This window comes from Macaca mulatta, chromosome 17, assembly GCF_049350105.2.
Source record: "Macaca mulatta isolate MMU2019108-1 chromosome 17, T2T-MMU8v2.0, whole genome shotgun sequence".
In the NCBI taxonomy this organism is placed as follows: Eukaryota; Metazoa; Chordata; class Mammalia; order Primates; family Cercopithecidae; genus Macaca; species Macaca mulatta.
In genome coordinates this window covers 90,173,257-90,195,222 of record NC_133422.1, presented here as the reverse complement: position 1 = coordinate 90,195,222, position 21,966 = coordinate 90,173,257, and the positions used below count along the sequence as shown (strand labels likewise).

The 21,966-nt window shown below is 43.3% G+C and overlaps 1 protein-coding gene across 2 annotated transcripts in view; it reads right to left on the bottom strand.

The window, feature by feature from the left end:
- Positions 1-18,508, bottom strand: part of CLDN10 (claudin 10) — a 142,203-nt gene extending 123,695 nt beyond the window's left edge. Inside the window, exon 1 of one of the 2 annotated variants that reach the window (XM_015121318.3) lies at positions 17,997-18,508. In XM_015121318.3, coding sequence (XP_014976804.1) covers positions 17,997-18,210 — 214 coding nt within the window. In that variant the 5' untranslated portion in view covers positions 18,211-18,508. The remainder of the gene's footprint in view (positions 1-17,996) is intronic. The other variant, XM_077973864.1, reaches the window with a different exon arrangement.
- Between the last annotated feature and the right edge of the window lie 3,458 nt (positions 18,509-21,966).

Sequence of the window (21,966 nt, the reverse complement as noted above, 5' to 3'; positions counted from 1 at the left end):
GTTTCTTACTGCCCAAAGACAACATTTTGAAGGGTGCCTGAGATTTTTCATGTTAATATCTATATGAAAGGACCAGATGTGATCATAAAATGAAGGAAAACGTGAACAGGGAGAAAATTAGGGGTTAAGAAAATGTGCCAAATTTCAAAAGGGTACATTTTGGAAATTGCCATTGATAACAATTGGTAGCTTTGATAATAACATTGATAGCTTGGTAGCAAACGATAGGAAAATTCGAGAACAGATCATTAAAGAGATGGTGTTTGAACCTTAGAGATAAAAGGGGCTCCTGTTGAGAACCAGGGTGAGCCTCTAAGAGCAAGAGATGTGTATTAAATGCTTTCTCTTTTGAAAAGTTTGCTAGGATGCTTTGAAACATCTATCACACTGTGCTTTGGACAAGAAGGTTGAAGTTGGGCTGATAACCATTCCAACAGACTTGGTAACGACACCAAGGAAGGTGAACCTGGAAAGTCTCCATGCCCTGTGGTCTGCTGCTTGCTCTCACTCATTCAACTCAACAAATGGTTCTGCACTAACTCAACATACATGGATACAGCCTGGATTTTATGCAGGGTGCTCTTCCAGGCAAGGGATAGAAAGAAGTTGTTGGATCCCTGTCTTCACAGGGCTTATAATATAGTAGTGGCAAAGGGCAAGTGCACAAGTAACCACAATGCAAGGCAGAGTAGCAAAGCCACAAGAAAAGAAGTACCAGCTGTGCGCGGAGGCTTGCGCCTCTAGTCCCAGCTACTAGGGAGGCCGAGGCAGGAGGATAGCTTGAGCCCAGGAGTTGGAGGCTGCAGTGAGATATGATTGTGCCACTGCACCCTAGCCTGGGTGACAGAGCGAGACCATGTCTCTAAAAACAAAAGAGAAGTACCAAGTGCCAGGGGGACCTTGAAGTCAAAGGTCCCTTCTAGCTAGAAGATTAAAAACGCTTTGCATAAAAGATGTCATTGGTGGTGCAGCTTGAAGGAAGAGAGAGATGTGGAGCGATAAGCAGGTGTTTGCCCCAAACGGCATGAGCAGAGGCACAGAGAAGGGAGAAGCTCATCTCAAAGTCCAGTCTGAGAAGCAGGAGGACTGAAAAGGACAGTCAGGGCTGTTGTGATGCATTCTTCCTGCCAGGAATTGGACATTTCTGGGCGTCCTCGATGGGTGATAGGACGTTGGGACTCAATAATTATACAGTCTCACATTTGAATCCTGCCACGGCCACCACCTTAGCCATGACACTGAGAAAATTATGGCCCTTCTCCAAGCTCTATGAAGTGACCTCACTTGCAAAACGGGCATGGGTAAAGCTCCTAGTACAAAAGCTCACTCTGGGAACCAAGCGAGGTCACAGTTACAGCGGTGCATGCACAGAGGAAATGCTCTCAATGCAGCTCAACAAAGCCCAGGTTTAAACTGGAGGAAGCTCTGCCTTTGGGGGTCTCATCTGTAGCCTTGATTCGAGCAAGTAGAACGGTGAATAGATTTCTTTTTTACTATTTGACCACAATCTAAACTTAGCAGGGTGAGCCTTGATGCTGAGCCCAGGTAGACAATAACCTGAGCTAGAGACAGAGCGAAGCTCCCTCCAGGGAGAATGGGAGGGGTGACCATCAGATTTGACAGGACTTGGCATTGGCCGGGCGTGCAGTCTGAAGCAGCAGCAGGTGGGCCTTACGTGCTACAGGTGTCTAACCTGGGTGACCAGCTGAATGGAGAAGCAGGCAAGTCAAAGGGGACTGTGAGGAAGACATATGGCAAAGAACATGGAATTCGAAAGGAGGGAGCTTGGCAAGAGCCTGAGATCAGTGCTCTGGGAAAAGAGAGGAGAAGAGAAATGTGCCGCCACACTCCCGGATTCAGACATCTCAGAGCAACATGAGAAAAATGCAGGAGGGCTCTTAATCCCTGCAGGGTTCCCACAGAGACCCAGAGGGAATGTGCAGAAGGGTTTTAGGTGATGCCAAACTGGGAGATCAGCTAACAGAAACACAACAAAGTCTGGTTTCAAAGCAGTCTTGAAAAGCTAGAATTGTCAGAGCAAACAACAAAAGCGAACTCATATATTAACTTTCACATAAGGCAGATTCTGCTATTATCTTCATTTTACAGATAAGAAAACTGACACACAAGGCCAGGTGCAGTAGCTCATGCCTGTAATCCCAGCACTTTGGAAGGCCAAGGTGGGAGAATTGCTTCAGGCCAGGGGTTCAAGACCTACCTGGGCAACATAGGGAGAACCCTGTCTCTACAAAAAAAATTTAAAAATTAGCCAGCACGGTGGTGTGCACCTATAGTCCCAGCTACTCAGAGGCTAAGGCAGGAGGATCCCTTGAGCCCAGGAGTTCAATGTGACAATGAGCTATGATCACACCACTGCACCCCAGCCTAGATGCCAGAGCAAGACCCTGTCTCTAAAAATAAAACAATAAAAAAAGAAAACTGAGTGGCCAGGTGCAGTAGCTCATGCCTGTAATCCCAGCACTTTGGGAGGCAGACGCGGGCGAATCATTTGAGGTCAGGAGTTCAAGACCATTCTGGCCAATATGATGAAACCCTATCTCTACTAAAAATACAAAAATTAGCTGGGTGTGGTGGTGCATGCCCGTAATCCCAGCTACTCGGGAGGCGGAGGCAGAAGAATCGCTTAAACCTGGGAAATAAAGTTTGCAGTGAGCTGAGGTCACGCCACTGCACTCCAGCCTGGGCGACAGAGCGAGATTAGAATAAATAAATAAATAAATGAAAAAAAAAAAAACCGAAACACACAGAGAGGTTAAGTCACTAGGTTGGTAGTACAGCTAGTAGCAGCAGACCTGGGATTTCAACAGGATGTCAGGCTTCGAGGTCTATGGTCTGGAAGGAATGAAAGAGGGAAATGGATCATTATGGAGTATTTATAATTTGTCAGACTCCAAATTTCTCCCAAGGGAGTCCTTAGGAAGCTGGGAGACTTGGAAGGACGTAAGATGATTTAAAGCATGGCTTAGTGGGACAGGGCATGGTAGCTCACGCCTGTAATCTCGGCACGTTGGGAAGCCCAGGCAGGCGGATTACTTGAGGTCAGGAGTTTGGGACCAGCCTGGCCAGCATGGTGAAACCCTCATCTGTAGTAAAAATACAAAAATTAGCTGGGCATGGTGGCGTGTGCCTATAATCCCAGCTACTCAAGAGGCTGAGGACCGAGAATCGCTTGAACCCGGGAGGTGGAGGCTGCACTGAGCCGAGATCACGCCACTGAACTCCAGACTGGGCGACAGAAAGAGACTCCGCCTCAAAATTAATATAATATAATATAATATAATATAAAATAATATAATATAATATAAAATAATATGGCTGAGTGGACAAAGATGATGATGTGATGGAAGGTCACTTCTAGGCACCCCATAGGCCTGTGAGAGGCATCTGGGGAGGCAGGAGCTAACTTTTCTGTACTGACCCCTGCCCCGATATGAATGACTTCTGAGCATAGTGTGGATAAGCAGCCATCCCCAGCTGTTTTTGTTCAGGGGGTCACATTCCTCACCGTCTGTGAAAATCTTGGTCCCTAAGTCTTTCTTTCCCTCTGAAGACTATGCGTGTGATATGTATGAGGTGTCTGCAAGGTGCATAGTGTATGTATATGTATGTAGTTAGGTGTGGAGCTTGCATTGTTGTATTTGGGTCAATGGGTGTCTATGTGTGTGTGGTGCCTGCCTGTATGGTGAATGCACATCTGTGTGTATGATTGTATGGCAAATGGCTGTGTGTGTGTGTTGTCCACATGTATGTGTGATGTGTATGTGCTGACTGGTGGGTGTGTATTTTTCTGTGTGTGTGTGTGTGTAGTGTGTAGAGGTGTCTGCATGGTAAGAGATTGTGTGTATGAGTAGTTAGCTGTAGAACCTGCCTGGCATATGTGTGTGCATGTGTGTGCCTGTGTGGTGTGGGCAGTCTAGTGTACGTTTATTTCACAATACTAGATGGAATTGGAGCAAAAGCTGGATAGCTTAGCACCTGTGCAAAGGAAGATCAGCCCACCTCTCCCAAGAGGGCTCACCGAAGGCACAGGAAGCAGAGGCAGAAAGAGCCTGGCAAGGGAGAGGCTGCACGGCTGCACCCCCGCAGGGACCCCCGCAGGGCAGCTTTGAGGCTGCAGGTGGGATGGGAAGACTCCTGGGGAGGACTTTCTCGGGCTCCACACCTGCTGTCCCGGACACTCCTGACTTGAAGCTGGAATAGAGGGAGCCACTAGGATAACATGCGTATTTTTCCAGGTGAAAAAATGGATACACACACATACACACACACACACGCACACACGTGCCCTCCCCCTTCTCATTTTCTCCCAAATTCTCACAGCTAGGAGCCATGCTTTGACAGTTCTTCCCGAGGTGTGGGGTAAGAGAAAGCAAGTCCTGGTGAAGGAGCTGAAGCAGGGAGGCAAAGGAGAGGCACTGGGGATCAGGCAGATCAATGATGTCCAGAGCATAATGTTCAGGACAGGCACTGGGGCAGAACTGAGCCACCAGGCATGCTGGAGTTGGGGGATGGGACCCGTCGTAAGGCAGATCTACCACCTGGAACCAGACATCAGTCGCCAGGAAAAAAGTGACAGGTCTGCGGTCCAGGTTCAAACAGGAGAGTGGGCAGCAGCTGACCTCCAGGAGCTGGAAGGCTGAGCAAAGTGGCACAAACACAGAGCCAAGGCGCAGCGTCAAGAAAGGACCTCGGCCACTGCAGCAGCATCAGTTTAGTGGGGACGTTTGTAGGAGTCCTCCAGTGCAGGCTGAAATCCCCTGATATGACTGGCTCAAGGCTTGCTGGTGGAAATGAAGGAGAACATCTGGCGGTAGTAAGATAAGAAGAAAATTGTCTTCCATTTCCCCTTGCCCACCTCACAAATGTCCACATTCTGTGTTCTGGAGAAAATCAGCCTCCCAGTAGGATGGCGGGTCCGTTTTTATGCATGGACTATATTTGGTGAGTATAAACTAAAAATATCAACCCAAGGAAATTTAGTTAAAGGCAGGACTTGTTCTCTTGTATCCCCCCGCCCCCACCATCACTCTGTGCCTGGATTTAGAAGTAGTCATCCCTTCTCCCAGAAAAGGTTAGATGGCACACACTATGGGCTTCTTAGCACCCTTCCAGATATCAGCTAGAGATGGAGAGCTACGTATTTCTTATATTAATTATATTAACTCTTTTTTTTTGAGACAGAGTCTCGCTCTGTTGCCCAGGCTGGAGTGCAGTGGCACGATCTCGGTTCACTGCAACCTCTGCCTCCTGGGTTCAAGCGATTCTCCTGCCTCAGCCTCCCAAATACCTGGGATTACAGGTGCCTGCCACCATGCCAGGCTAATTTTTGTATTTTTAGAAGAGGTGGAGTTTCACCATGTTGGCCAGGCTGGTCTCAGACTCCTGACCTCAGGTGATCCTCCCGCCTTGGCCTCCCAAAGTGCTGGGATTACAGGCATGAGCCACTGTGTCCAGACTTCTTATATTAATTCTAACATTGATTAACATATAGGTTTAAATAGAATGGTATTAACATAACATATATAACGTTTACTGCTTCAATTCCTGGTCCCTTCTAGGCTGTGAACATCTAAGGGCAGAGATGAGGTATTTTTATTGCTGTATTCCAAGTTATCTAGCACAGAGCTTGGCAGCTGTTCAAAACTACTGAAGTCAATACACAAATCAGAGACATAGATTTTTAAATATTTGTGTTTATTTGTACATGTGCACAGAATCTCAGACCTCTCACACTGGAAATTGCTTGGGAGATTACCTCGTCTACCTTCCCAGCCAGTGCAGGAAGGGGTTCTACAGCCTCTTAGCAGACTACCATCAACCTCCTCTGGAAACTTCTAGCCAGGTCTCTGTGAGACAGCCTGTCCCATTGCAGGGCAACTCTGATAGAAATGACTTCTTCAAAGTGATCCTAAACCAGACTCTCTAGAAACATCTACTCAATATCTTCTCCCACTCTGTGCCCTATATATTTGTTTCCGTTTCTTCCAGGTGAAACAAATGGCCATGAGAAGTGATTTCAAAACCTCTCATCCTCCTAGTCACCCTCCTCTAGAATCAATTAATTGGTTTATGTTCATGTCCCTTAAAATATATGGTATGTAAGACTAGAACTATGCAATTTGACTACAGAGTAGTTGGGGACTATTACCCGTCTCACTTTGTTATTCCTGTGCTATTAATGTCACCTACAATTGCATTAATCTTTGTAGCTATCACATTTTCCTCTTGATTTGTATTAGACATCTAAAAAGCACAGTTAAAAAAAAAAAAAAACAACTCAGTCAAGCTAATCTGTCTCACTGTCTACAATTGGTTTTTCAAGGCCAAACCCCATTAAGTTAAGAAACTGACTGATTGAGATCTTGGTACGTATTGGAAAACACCGCAGGAGAAGGAACTAGAGGTTACGTTGGGACCAGCTTTCTCTATCCCACTGCCCATCAAGTTTCCTGGCAGGAATCCTTGGAGATATCCTTGACCCCTCTCATTCCTTACAAGTCACCAAGACTCAACAATTCTGCCTCCAAATATCTTCCTTTGTATTCCCGCTGCTATGCCCTTTGCTCAGATTCTAACACGTTAAGTGCAAATCCCAAGGGTTTCAATGTTTCAATAGCTTTCAGCTTCTTCCAGACAAAGTCTGCATCCCTTTGGAGGGCTTAAAGGTCTCTTTGGGCACTTTCGTTATCGACATCTGCAGGCAGATGCTCTCCCTCCCTCTGTGCACATCTTAGGTATCAGCCATTCCAGTTATGTGCTTCCTGTTCCTGCACACACTTGCCTTCCTCCCGCTTTTAGGTCTTTGCTTGTATGTCCCAGGCATTGCTCTAGACGCTGTATGCAAATTCACGCATTCAGTCCTCACCATCATCCTCTGAAGTAGATAATATTCCCATTTAACAGACAGGAGTGCTCAGGCCAGGCATGGTGGCTCCTGTCTGTAATCCCAGCACTTTGGGAGGCCGAGGCAGGCGGATCACCTGAGGTCAGGAGTTCGAGACCAGCCTGATCAACAAGATGAAACACTGTCTCTACTAAAAACAGAAAAATTAGCCAGGAATGGTGGTGCACATCTGTGCTGAGGCACGAGAATCGCTTGAATCCGGGAGGAGCAGGTGGCAGTGAGCTGAGATAGCACCACTGCACTCCTGTCTGTGTGACAGAGACTCTGTAAAAAAAAAAAAAAAAAAGAAAAGAAAAAAGAAAACTAAACTAAAACAAAAAATAGATGAGGGAGCTCAAATGTTAAGCATTCTTCCCAGAAACATGCAGTTAATGATTTTTGCAGCTGGATGAGTCCCTCAGCCTCAAATGCCCTCCTTTCCTCAGCAAACTTCTTGTCAAACTTCTGCCCATCTTTCAAGACAGTACAAGCCTCAGCTCTTTGGGAAGACTGCCTCCCTCTGAACTTAACCGTCCAATAACATTTAGCATTCGGGGCTAATTGCTAAATGGTTGCCTTACTCCCAACAGCATATATCTGAAGACCTGCCCCTGTCCTGTTCCTCCCTGAGTCCTCAGAGCCTATATTCTGCACTAGGAATCCACTGAATGATTTGCCAAATTATCATCCTTCGGTAATCAACTTTTCCTGCAATGCACATAAAAATCTGTCAAAAGTTTAATTGTAGACCTGCTGGCTTCTGAAAATCAAGTCAATTATCCCAAGTTCATTTAGGAGCAGTGGCGCTTCGTATAATGTACATTACCTACATATGCACAGGGGCAGGAAGGTTTTAAATGACTAAGCCCAGCACACCATTTGCTCAGAAGATGTTCCTCAAGTACATCTCTTTTAGGATACCATTTAGTCTATGAGGTGCGAGGAAAGCTGTGCAGTGGAGACAACCAGATGAGCAATGAGCAGGGAGAGGAGTTATGAACCTTGTGAAAGATAAACCTGAACCTTTTCTATGCTACATGTTCACCAGGAGAAAATCAGAGACGTATGAAGTCTTAAAGTTGAGTGGGGGACAGCAAAATCCATGCCTTGCTGTCCTACAGTCCAAACACCACCAAGGGCTCTGGTATCTATGCTGTATTAACTCTGTTTTCTTGTTTTCTGTATTCTCCATGCTCTGGCATCTGGGGCCTCGCTGACTTGGGGGAAACTGCTCCTCCAACCCAAGGGCTAGCCAGTTATTACAGATAGTAAATGACTCCCTACAAGCACATCTTTCATAAGCAAACCAACCATCCCAAAGACCACACCCCCAACTACCTCCTTTCCCAAGTGTTTACCCATTAAGCAGGTATTTCCTTGCCCTAATCACCCCAGGGTGGCAACCAGACAACTTGGGACTCCTACAACTTGGGACGCCTACACTCCAGAGCCTGCTGAAAGGATTAAAACGAGCCAATCCTAAACCTGCTTAGTTTTCCCAGCCTGGCTTATTCCTTCCCACAAAAATCACAACAAGGACTCATGAACATGAGTTTCCCACCCAGCTCCTGAATGACCCTGGTTCTTCCCTGCGTGGCCCCGCATGCCATGCCGTGTCTCCCACTTCTCGGGATCGACGAGTATAAAACTTCTTTCCTGACAGTCATTTCCATGTCTGTGCATCTTACTATACCCGATTAAAATAAATCCCCAGTTCATTTTAAACACAGGTTAGTCTACATCATAGAATAAGATTCTTTTCCTTAACCTTCCCCACAAGCTTTTGAAGCGTGTAACTAGACATCATTATTGTCAACAACATCATCATCATCGTTATACTACAGCTAAGAAAGGGAAACAAGGGCAAATGCCAGGGATTCACCGAAGGTCCACAAAACATGGCCAAGCTGGGACTTAAACACAAATTTGGGGGCTAGTACCAGATGCTGGCCGTTTCCCCAAAAAGATTTGAAGAAGCCCATAGGAAGTTAGAAATATGGTCCCCAGTGAACCTCAGTTGCTTCGTATATAAAATGGAGACTACAGATTATCTTTCTTCTGGAGAACTATGACAATGTATGTGAAAGCACTTTGTAAAACACACTGTATACATGCATTTAAAAACCAGTGACTTCATGTTACATGATTAAAGTCATCAGTGAATAACATGATGGCTAACTTATGATCGTGACAGCTGCTCATGATGTAAAGTATTTTACATTATCATTTCATTTAACCCTGACAACAACCCTATGAGTTGATTTAATAATCATTAATTCATAATTAGTATTATTACCTCCATTTGCAAATGAGAAGATTGAGTCTATGAGAAGTTAAGGAATGTGCTCGAGTTTGCACTGTTAGCTCCGTGTGGAGCTATGATTCAAACCCATATATTAAACTGTCTGTCCCAGAGTTTTTCCCTGCCCTCAGAACTAAGAATACTCAAGTAAACATTTGCTCTTTTCGGCTGCCCGGCATACCAAACACACCCTAAGCTTGGCGGAGCCCTGCCTTCCCCTGTGGAGCCCAAAGGGAGCCTTTTCTCCCCATTCTGAGCTATTACAATGTGTGATTGACACAAGGAATAGATCCATGTCTTTAGTGAGAAGTTGACATCGAAATGCAAGGTGGTCTTGCCTCATACAAAATAGCAAATCTTAAGGGCAAACTATAGTCCGATATCCTTCACATCATGAGCACAATATCCTTCACATCATGAAAAATATGACATAGGACACGCGGCAAAGGAGCAAAGGCATGCTTCTATCAGGGTTTGCGTTCCAAGAGGCAGCTACTGCAGTCCTGGTTGGAAACATTTGGATACAGCAGAGTAATAGCCACCTTCCTCCAGCTGAAATGTGACCTTTCAAGGCATTGAAAGAGATATTCATGGACATAATTGCCACTGTTTATGGAGAGCCTTATTTGTGTCTGGTACTATATACGACACTTTACCTGTGTTATTTGTTGGTTGTTTTTTGCTTTTTTGAGACAGGGTCTCACTCTGTCACCCAAGCTAGAGTGAAGAGGCTCAATCACAGCTCACTGCAGCCTTGTCCTCCCTGGCTCAGGTGATCCTCCCACCTCAGCCTCCTGAGTAGCTGGGACCATAGGTGCCCACCATCACGGCCGCCTAATTTTTGTATTTTTTTGTAGAGACAGGGTTTCACCATGTTGCCCAGGCTGGTCTCAAACTTCTGCACTCAAGCGATCCGCCTGGCTTCGTCTCCCAAAGTGCTAGGATTACAGGCATGAGCCACCATGCCTGGCCATATGTGTCTTATTTAATCACCATTTAACAGGAAAGCACACTGAAGCTCAGAGGGATTAAGACCCGTTAGTAAATGTTACGTCCATCAGATTCCTAAGACCAAACTCCAAGCAAAGATTTCTCAAACATTTAATGTGCATAGAAGACACCTGGAGATCTTATAAAATTGCAGATTCTGATTCAATAGGTCTGTAGTGGGGCCTGAGATTCTGCATTTCAAACAAGCTCCCAGGAGATATAGATGCTGCTGGCTGGTGGACCACATTTCAAGAAGCAATACTCTAAATGTTTGTGCTTCTTAGATACCATCATAAAAAATATTCATGGCAGGCCAGGTGTGGTGGCTCAAGCTTGTAATCCCAGCACTTTGGGAGGCTGAGACAGGAGGATTGCTTGAAGCCAGGAGTTTGAGATAAACTTGGGCAACACAGTGAGATTCCCATCTCACTGTGTCCAGCTAATGTGAAAATTAGCTGGACGGTTGGCATGTACCTGTAGTCCCAGCTACTCAGGAGGATGAGATGGGAGGATTGCTTAAACCCAGGAAGTTGAGCTGTGATCACGCCACTGCACCCCAGCCTGGGAGACACAGCAAGACCCTGTCTCAAAAAGGAAAGAAAAGACCACAAAAACAAATCCATGGCTCTTTTACTTGTTCTAAGCACTTCCCTAGGACGCTCTCCCTTTTCTAGAGCTTGGTGACATGAGAAGAGATTCCCTCTGCAATATAAATGTCAGAATTTAACTCAATGAACAATTTCTCCTTCCATTTATTCAATCCACACACCTTTGCTGAGTGCCTTCTAAGCCAGACATAGCGTAGGTATGGGGGAGACCAGGATAAATGAGATAAGGTCCTGGCCTCTAAGACAGGAGCTATGGGTGGAGACAAGATATCTTAAAAAGTGTCTGATGCTTCCATGAAAGAACAGGCTGCAGCACACTGCCTTAGGATCCCCAGTCCAATCGTCCACTGCTATGGCAACTGAGGTCAGTCTGACCACTCCAGCGCCATCTTCACCATTGTAAGGCTAGGGCACTTTTCAGCATTGTGCCTTCTAACCATATTGATACAGAGACAATTTTACAGTGGCTCAACCTGTCCAGATTCTACTGCAGAAGTCCAATTCACCTACCTTGGGTTATGACTGTGTCAGTACACATATAATATTATGCCCCCGTTTGTTGGAACAGAAACATGTTGAATGTTTCTTGGACTTCACCCAGGCTGGAATGCAGCAGTGCAATATCAGCTCACTGCAGTCCCAACCTCCCCAGTTCAAGCAATCCTCTCACCTCAGCCTCCCAAGTAGTTGGAACTACAGATGTGTGCTGCCATGCTTGGCTATGTTTAAATGTTTTTTTTTTGTAGGGACAGGGTCTCCCTCTGTTGCCCAGGCTGGTCTTGAACACCTTGGCTCAAGTGACCCTCCTGCCTCAGTCTCCCGAAGTACTGGGATTATAAGCATGAGCCACCACACCCAGCTTCTTTATACTTTTAAATAATTTTATATGCATTTGGGACATAGCATAAAAACTAATCTGAAATTAAATTTAAGTTTATTTAATGAAACTTAGTTTCAGAAAGCAGCATGAGGATCTTAGCGAATGGAAAGGTAAGTGTTATCCAAGGGTGCAGTTATCTATTAAAAGTATTAATATTGGCCAGGCTCAGTGGCTCATGCCTGTAATCCCAGCACTTTGGGAGGCCGAAGTGGGTGGATCACAAGGTCAGGAGTTTGAGACCAGCCTGGCCAAGATAGTGAAATCCCATCTCTACTAAAAATACAAAAATTAGCCGGGCATGGTGGCACGAGCCTGTAGTCCCAGCTCCTTGGGAGGCTGAGGCAGGAGAATCACTTGAACCCGGGAGGCAGAGGTTGTGGTGAGTTGAGATCACGTCACTGCACTCCAGCCTGGGTAACAGAGCGAGACTCTCAAAAAAAAAAGAAAAGTGTTAATATTTTGGAGGCATCTAACTTATTAATTTTCCCTCACTGACATAGTAATTCATTTTCATTTATTAATTATTATTGTTTGATATTTACTATTATTATTTAATCATGGACTAAGGCACTGCTATGTTGTGACTCTTTGTGTACCCCCAAATTTATATGTGGAAATCCTAACCCCCAAAATGATGGTATTCATAGGTGGAGCCCTTTGGGAGGTGATTAGGTCAGGAAGACACAGCCCTCATGAATAGGATTAGTGCTGTTATAAAAGAGGCCCCAGAGGCCGGGCACGGTGGCTCATGCCTGTAATCCCAGCATTTTGGGAGGCTGAGGCAGACAGATCTCTTGAGGACAGGATTTTGAGACCAACCTGGACAACCGGGCAAAACTCTGTCTCTATTAAAAATACAAAAAATTAGCTGGGTGTGATGGTGGACGCCTGTAGTCCCCGCTACTTGGGAGGCGGAAGCAGGAGAATCGCTTAACCTGGGAGGCAGAGGTTGAGACTGTACTCCAACCTGGGCAATACAGCAAGACTCAGTCTCAAAATAGTAATAAAAATAATAATAAAATAAAATAAAAAAGAGGTCTCAGAGAGCTGCTGTGCCCCTTCCACCACGTGAGGATGCAGTGAGAAGGTGCCATCTATGGGCCCTCGCCATGCACTGAATCTGCCAGTGTCTCGATTTAGGACTTCACAGCCTCCAGAACTATGAGAAATAAGTTTCTGGTGTTAATGAATTACCCAGTTTACAGTGTTTTGTTATTGCAGCCTGAGTGGACTAACACAGGCATACATTCTAACTAGCAAGAAGTCTAAAGTGATGACATCAGATGGCTCCCAGCTGTTCCCTAGATGTGACTAAACCCCCAGCAAACCCTCTTTCTCTAGCAAGTACCATTCCTTGCGATGGAGTCTTGCTCTGTCACCCAGGCTGGAGTGCAGCTCGATCTTGGCTCACTGCAACCTCTGCCTCCTGGGTTCAAGTGATTCTCCTGCCTCAGCCTCCCAAATAGCTGGGACTACAGGTACCTGCCACCACGCCTGGCTAATGTTTGTATTTTTAGTAGAGACAGGGTTTCACCAAGTTGGTCAGGCTGGTCTTGAACTCCTGACCTCAGGTGATCCACCTGCCTCGGCCTCCCAAAGTGCTGGGATTACAGGCATGAGCCACCATGCCTGGCCTCTTTACCCCCATTTTTATGGCATGGCCGAATAAGGGAGTGGGGAGAGAGGTGAAGCAGCTGGAAAGTGAGGAGAGAAGGCTCACAATCCTGTAGACAGCCAGCATCATTTGACTGCAGCTTCCAGATGACTGTTTGGTTTCATTCCACTGAAATCCTGGCACTTTTACTTGGGTCTTGTGGTCACTTAAGGTCATTTAAACCTATCTCAACCCAGATGCAGAGAAGACTGTAAACAGTCAGGAACACAGGAAGCTGGTCAAGATAATAGATAAGGCAGGTGGCAGGGAAGGCCGTGGCAGGGCACGGTGGCTCATGCCTGTAATCCCAGCACTCTGGGAGGCCTAGGCTGGAGGATCACTGGAACCCAGGAGTTTGAGACCACCCCGGGCAACATCGCAAGACCCTGTCTTTACCATGTCCAGCAAATTTTGTTTATAAATACAATTATAAACAAAATTATAATTACTTATAAGTAAAATTAGCCAGGCATGGTGGCACGTGCCTGTAGTCCCAGCTCCTCAGGAGGCTGCGATGGGAGGATCACTTGGGCTCAGGAAGTCAAGGCTGAAGTGAGCTATGATCATGCCACTGCACTCCAGCCTGGGTGACAGAGTGAGACACTGTCTTAAAAAACAAAAATTAAAAACAGAAGGAAAGACCTTAATCCCATGAGCAACTATAACCATTATAATAGAGGATAGTTTTATGGCTATAATTCTTTGGGAAACTTCTACTGCCAGGTGGCCAAGCACTGTGAAGTTCTCGAATTGAACTTCAGGTTGAAAGATATCTGAAGGAACTCTTGGAGACCCGTTCTCTTAATTTAAGGATGAGGCACAGAAGGTGTCATTGCTGAAGTCAAAGTCTCATAGCAAGTCATAAAGGAGGCAGAATGCGAGGCTCAGTCTGCTGAGTCATAATCCAGTGACCTTCCTTCGGGTTGCCTGTACGCATTTCTTCACTCGCTCCTCAATTCAGCACACTCCAGCCTTCCTCCAGGAATACAATTTTGCCCTCATCGTGAACCATCTGTAGTCTCACTCATTATTTGGCTTTTTCAGTCATTTTGCAGCTCTATATCTGGAACCCAGCATGTGCCAGGGGCACGACAGGAACATGACAGATCCAGCCCCTGTCCCAAGGTGATCATGATTTGCTTCAATTTCTCACTGCAGCCACGCTTCCAGGATTCAGTCTTCCCCCTCAGAAAGAACTGCTTCTCTCCCTACTATGAGAGATGCTTAACTTTCACAGCGAAAGCATTCCTATTAATGTTGCTATGAGAGAAAAACAAAACACAACAAAACGGGAGACCTAGTTTATGGTAGACTTAGTGTCTAAAGATAGTGAATTGGCTTTGGATTTTAATCAAGCTTTCAGGCTGTAATAAGAATTGAATTGCAGGTGTCCCTATGGTTTATTTCACAGAATGACAGTTGAAGGTGGCCTCTGTATTTTTTTACAATAGCTATAAATGCTGCTCACCCAAAAAGCTGTTTGCTAACATCAACTTTTTAAGGGATGTAGTCACTATTAATCCAAATGAAGCCCTGAAAAGCTGTGGCTACACTGGAGCATTCAAGAGGGTTAGCTATGAGAAGGTATGACTCCAGCAATGAAGTTATATAATCAGCAAGAAAAAAAAAAATACAAACCCGACAGCTTAGAAAGATTTTCTGCTGTTCTTTCTTAGAGGAGGTTTAATCTGGCCTAAGTCTAAGAAGATTTGTCTCAAATTGACAATGCAGGCTTAAAAAGTTTATTATTTTAAAAGGTGATATAACCATTTTCATTCTTCATTGACTTCTGAGTTCTTTTCTCAATTTGTAATTATTGCGACGTTGGAGAGATTATTGGCATAGATAGCTTTTCCAGTTCCCTCATTGTTACGTTTTCAAATAGGAATAAAAGAAAAGCAACCAGCAATGACTCCATGGGAAAGGAAATCCAAATGTGTGAATCCCTGTTTCCTTTGGAAATAAGAATCAGTGTTTCTGACATTGAAAATAGATTTCTGCAGCAAAGTGTATCATTTACAAAGATTGTGACTCAGGATGAAGAAGGTAGAGAGATTATATTAATTTAATTGTACTTGTTCTTGGGGAAGCATTGTCAGTGGGTGAGATTTTCAAACTACCTACGCGCAGGGGATACAGGAGATACAGAATAAATTATTTTTACAATCAATAAGCAAAGTTAACTTTAAAAATAAAGTTTTGGCCAGGGTGGTGGCTCATGCTTATAATCCCAGCACGTTAGGCGGACAAGGCAGTAAGATTGCTTGAACCCAGGAGTTCAAGACCAGCCTAGGTAACATAGTGAGACTTCATCTCTACAAAAACCTTTAAAAATTAGCCAAGTGTGGTGGCATGTGCCTATACTCCCAGCTACTTGGGAGGCTGAGGTGGGAGGATCACTTGAACCTGGGAGGTGGAGGTGGTAGTGAGCTGAGATTGCACCACTGCGCTCCAACCAGGGCAACAAAGCAAGGTTCTGTCTCAAAAACAATAAATACAAACTAAGAAGGTTTTAAGGGTGAGAGATATCTGGACCATCATAAATGCTAGTAATAAAATTCCTAACTCTGTGATGATGTGTTTGGGGAAGTAGCAAGTTGAAGTCATGTAAAGTGTACCATGGTTCTTTAACCCACTTTGAAACTAAAGTTGAACACATATTTCCAATAACTGGGTTTCATTAAGAAATACAGAATGAAACATATTAAGGTAATTTTCTTTCTTTCTTTCTGTTTCTTTTTGGCCTGAGGAAGTACAGGAATTTAGGATCAAGTATGGTTTACCAATGACATTTTAAAATGAGGCCGGGCACGGTGGCTCAGGCCTATCATCTCGGCATTTTGGGAGTCAGAGACAGGTGAATCTCTTGAGCTCAGGAGTTCGAGACCGCCCTTGGCAACACAGGGAGACCCCATCTCAAAATATATATATATAAAGTAATTGAACATATAAAAGATGAACCCAATTGAAAACAAACAGACTTACCACATGCCATCTCTTCTACCTGATTCCTAAGGTGAAAAAGGGCCAAGGGGGGCCCCTGGAGAAAGAACGACTATAAGACGTGCAGAGTGACAACAGGGTCTCCACACACACTCTTCTTTCCCTTTAAAAATTCCCCCCTTTCTAGGCAGTGTTCTATAGCAGAAGGAACAGTGTTGAAATACCCCAAAATAAGTTTAGAAGTTGAGTCTGAAGAGAGACACAGCATGGATTCCTCAAATGGGTACCTCGGAAAGTCCATGTTATTTCAGGGCCTAACTGAGGCATCCATGCTTGAATATTTCTTTTGATTGTCATTAGAAATCTCCTGGATTTAGTTAAGTATTCTCTCTTTATCCCCTGGCACTCGCTGTAGACTAATGATGTGCATACTTGACACAAAATCTCCTAACACATTTTGCTTCAGTAACTTCCTAGTTAAAATTTTATTTCATTTTCTTTACTGGGGCCAAGGTACAGTTTTACTATTTGACTGTGAAAAGTCTGTATTTTACCAAAAAACAAGGAGCAATTTTTAAGATAATAAACCCACAACTTGTTGCAGATTTGTAAATGTATCAAATGTGCAGAAAGCAGAGGCAGATAGTAATTCTCATAATGACATGAAAGCAAATGACAATTGTTTCCCTGAAGGCATCCTGGAGTATGAAAATGTCCTTAAAAAATACATGTTCCCTCTTTGAGATATGTACACTTGTGATACAATTTCTAATATGCACAACGATGAAAACTTGCCCCATGTATTTTTAAAACAAATAAATAAAACCAGGTAACCAAAGGGGAAAGTAAACAGCATTTTCTTTCACTTAACTGCTTTCAAACTTTTCTTGCTGTTATTTTATCATTCAATATGGTTTTTTTGTTTTGTTTTGTTTTATATCTAGGCTGTGACAAACATTAAACAAAAAAACATGGAAACCCCTCTGAAAATAGAATTCCTTCCTTTGTTATCAGGAATCTAGGATAAAGTAGATGTAAGGAGACATATGGATTACCTTACAGGCCTTTTGGAATACCCAGTGTGACTCCAAAGGAAAGAGTGGAAGTGGCTGCATTGTTTTAAAAGCCAGTTTCAATTTGCCATCATTTGCCAGTTCCAATCTATCAATGGCATATTCCATATATATGTGTGTGCATGTATATGTGTATATACATTCATATAGATACCTGTGTGTTATATATGTGTATGTATAGATACACATGTGTGCATATATATACACATATAGATACCTCTCTGTGTGTGTGTGTGTATATATATATATAGAGAGAGAGAGAGAGGAAGAGAGACAAGTTTAAATCAATGAGAACGTTTCCTATATAGAGGTGATGACCCCTCAAGATTCCTCCATGACTCAAGGCAAATTGAAACTGACTTTTAAAACAATCTAATCACTTCCACTCTTCCCTCTGGAGTCACACTGGGTATTCCAAAAGCCCCGTAAGGTTATTCTTACATCTCCTTTGTCAAATAAAATAAATAATGTCATTCTTTCAGCCAATACTCATACACCCCATCCTTCCTAGGCAAATCGTGGCACTGTGATTAAGCACTCAGTCTTCAGAGAGTTAACAACCAGCCATAGACAGCTACTTCAGCACAGTTGGAGGGGGAAAGTACATTTTACCTCCACCCCAAACAAAGCCATTATATTTACCTGCTACTTTGAAGATAGTAAAATGCGGTCGGCAATGGAAAGAACCCAACGCGTTACCTGCGCAGTTCATCCATAGACCCTGGTAAACCCAAGTGGCTGTTATCACCGAGGAGGCTCGCGTGGTCACTTTCCACTCATTGGACGTGGTAGCAGCAACGAGAGCTCCAAACCCTCCGACACCAGACACCAGAGCCCAGATCTGCGCCCTGGACATGTCGCGCCGCCTTCGCCAGTGACACTGTCCGGACAGAACGTTTTGGTGGTCTAGGCATGCAGCTGATAGAGAACACTTTGACAAGCGTCACAGCCAGCGGATGTGGGTGGGTGACAGCGTTTCATGCTCGGATGGCCTGAGGAAGTACAGGAATTTAGGATCAAGTATGGTTTACCAAAGACATTTTAAAGATGGCCTGAAAGAGTCGTTCTGATTTTCTACACGGATATTTATTAAAATTTCGTAGATGAATTTTAAGGGTTTTGATTTCGCAGATCTTTTTTAACTTGCCACCATAGTTAATGCTTAATTTTCTGTTAGCCTGAAGCTTAACGAACCGTGCAACTACCAGATATTACAAAGTACAAATTATACAGTAGCAGTTAAGGCTTATTTGATCAATTGCTTTAGTCTCACCTGCTTTTGAATCTTTACATAATTGAATCATATTGTAGAAATTCTCCTATAACCTATTTTTTTTTTCACATAACACTGAATTTGAGGGATTTATCCATGCTCAGGAATGTAGTTGTCATTCATTAACTATTACAGCTGAATATAGTATTTCATTAAATGCAATTTAAGGAACACGATTTATTCATGTTCCTGGAGCTGAACATTCGTGCTGTTCCCTTTTCTCCCTAATAACCATTGGCGCAGCTATAAACATTCTTGGGCATTTCTTCTTGTGCATGTGAGCGAGAGTTTCTCTAGGGCATATCCTAGAATCAGAATTTTGCTAGGATGTAGGAAACACTCATCTTTAACTTTATAGACAATGCTAAATTGTTTGACTAAGTAGTTACAGCAATTTAGAGTCCCACTAGCAGTGGGTAAGTCCTCCGTGTTCCGCTTCATAACACAGTACCTGTGGGGTTGTTGAGACTGTTATTTTTTCTTTTGGCCAGTCTGATGGGTATAAAGGTGTCACATTATGATTACTAATTTATATTTTCTGATTACTAAGGAGGTTGAGCATCTTTTTGTGTGTTTATTGGTTATGTTTTTGTCTACAATGAAATATGCAACTTTTGCTCACCTATCTATTGAGTTGTTTGACTTTTTATAACTTATTTTTAGTTATCTATATACTCAAGATAGTAATCTTTTGTGGATTATTTATGTTGCGGGTATCTTCCCCCAGTTTGTGGTTTCTCTTTATGTGGCCATTTGAGAAACAGTCTTGGTTTTAATATAGCTAAATTTATCAAGTTTCACCAAGTGATTTGTGGTTTGAGATCTTGATTAAGAAATCCCTATCTTGGGCCTGGCATGGTGGCTCCCACCTGTAATCCCGGCACTTTAGGAGGCCGAGGTGGGAGGATCACTTGAGGCCAGGGGTTTGAGACTAGACTGGGCAACATATTGAGACACTGGCTCTATAGAAAATACAAAAATTAGCTGGGTGTTGTGGTGCAGGCCTGTGGTCCCAGCTACTTGGGAGGCTGAGGTGGGAGGAGGATGGCTTGAACCTGTAGGGTCAAGGCTTCAGTGAGCCATGATTGCACCACACACTCCAGCCTGGGTGACAGAGCTGAGACCTCGTCTCAGAAAAGAAAAGAAATGAAATGAAAAAAAAAAAAAATGAAAAAAGAGAAGAAAAGGAAAAAGGGGAAAAAAGAAAAAGAAATCTCTATTTAAAAGAAAATAACTTTTTTCCTCTTCACTTCAAAAAACGTCAGACTTTTAACTTACATATTTAAGTGTTTAAATAATCCAGATTGATTTTTCTGTGTCATGTGATTTGGGACCTATTGTATTTTGCAATGTGGAAACCCACTTTTCCAATTTTCTTGTGTAGTCCCTTGTTTCTCTATTGATCTGCAATGTTACCTCTGTCATACATACTGGGCATCAATATTCACATGATCTGGTTTTGGATTCTTTACTCTGTTCCATTTATCTGCTTGACTGTTCCTAGGTCAGTACAATACTTTCTTAACTACTCTAATTTTATAAATATATCTCAAAATCTTGTTGGTGAGTGTTTTACCTTGCTCATCTTTTTCAAGCATGTTCGGATTTTTTTTTTAGCTCTTTGCTATTTCTTATATATTTTTATTTATTTATTTATTTATTTATTTAGAGACAAAGTCTCACTCTGTTGCCCAGGCTGGAGTGCAAAGGCGCAATCTTGGCTGACTGCAACCTCTGCCTCCCGGGTTCAAGTGATTCTCGTGCCTCAGCTTCCCGAGTAGCTAGGACTACAGGTGCCCATCACCACACCCGGCTAATTTTTGTATTTTAGTAGAGACGGGGTTTCACCATGTTGGCCAGACTGGTCTCAAACTCCTGACCTTAGGTGATCCACCTGCCTGAGCCTCCCAAAGTGCTAGGATTACAGGCATGAGCCACTGTGCCTGGCTCTTATATATTTTAGAATCAGTTTATCAAATTAGACACATACACATACATATAGATTGGGAGGTTTGTTGGAATTTGTTTTGCACCTATTATTCAGTTAGAGGAAAATGGATAGCTTTATAAAATCAAGTCTTCCTGTTCATGAACATCATATATCTCTTCATTTATTTAACCCATCTTTAATGCTTTTAGTGAAGTTATATACTTTAATCTCTAAAAATAGTTACTTTTTTGTTATATTTATTCTTAAAGTTAAGACTCATTCTAACATCTATTTTGTACTAACAGTTTGTTCAGTTTTTTTCTTGAGTACACATATAGTTTTTCTCCTTTCTTGAGGTGTTTTGAAATTGGGCCCTTTTTTCACATTTCAATTTTTCTCTCCATTAAATCGGAAATTACACTTTATTTGCATTGTTTAATGATTACTAATAGAAGCTTTAATGTATATTTAGCTTAATATATAAAAGTAATTGGCCGGGTACAGTGGCTTACGCCTGTAATCCCAGCACTTTGGGAGGCCAAGGCAGGTAGATCAGCTGAGGTCAGGAGTTCGAGACCAGCCTGGCTAACATGGCGAAAGCCCCTCTCTACAAAAGTACAAAAATTAGCTGGGCATGATAGCAGGTGCCTGTAATCCCAGCTGCTCAGGAGGCTGAGGTGGAAAAATCACTTGAACCTGGGAGGCAGAGTTTGCAGTGAGCTGAGATCATGCCATTGCACTCCAGCCTGGGCGAGAGTGAGACTCTATCTCAAAAAGAAAAAAAAAAATCATCATCTCAATAGATGCAGAAAAGAACTTTGATAAAATTCAATACCCCTTCATGCTAAAAACTCTCAATAAACTAGGTACTGATGAAACGTATCTCAAAATAATGAGACCTATTTATGACAAACCCACAGCCAATATCATACTGAATGGCCAAAAGCTGGAAGCATTCCCTTTGAAAACCAGCACACAACAAGGATGCCCTCTCTCACCACTCCTACTCAACGTAGTATAGGAAGTTCTGGCCAGGGCAATCAGGCAAGAGAAAGAAATAAAGGGTACTCAAATAGGAAGAGAGGAAGTCAAATTGTCTCTGTTTGCGGATGACATGATATGATTTTATATTTAGAAAACCCCATCATCTCAGCCCAAAATCTCCTTAAGCTGATAAGCAACTTCAGCAAAGTCTCAGGATACAAAATCAATGTGCAAAAATTACAAGCATTCCTATACACCAATAACAGACAGAGAGCCAAATCATGAGTGAACTCCCATTCACAATTGCTACAAAGGGAATAAAATACCTAGGAATACAACTTACAAGGGATGTGAAGAACCTCTTCCAGAACTACAAACCACTGCTCAAGGAAATAAGAGAGGACACAAACAAATGGAAAAACATT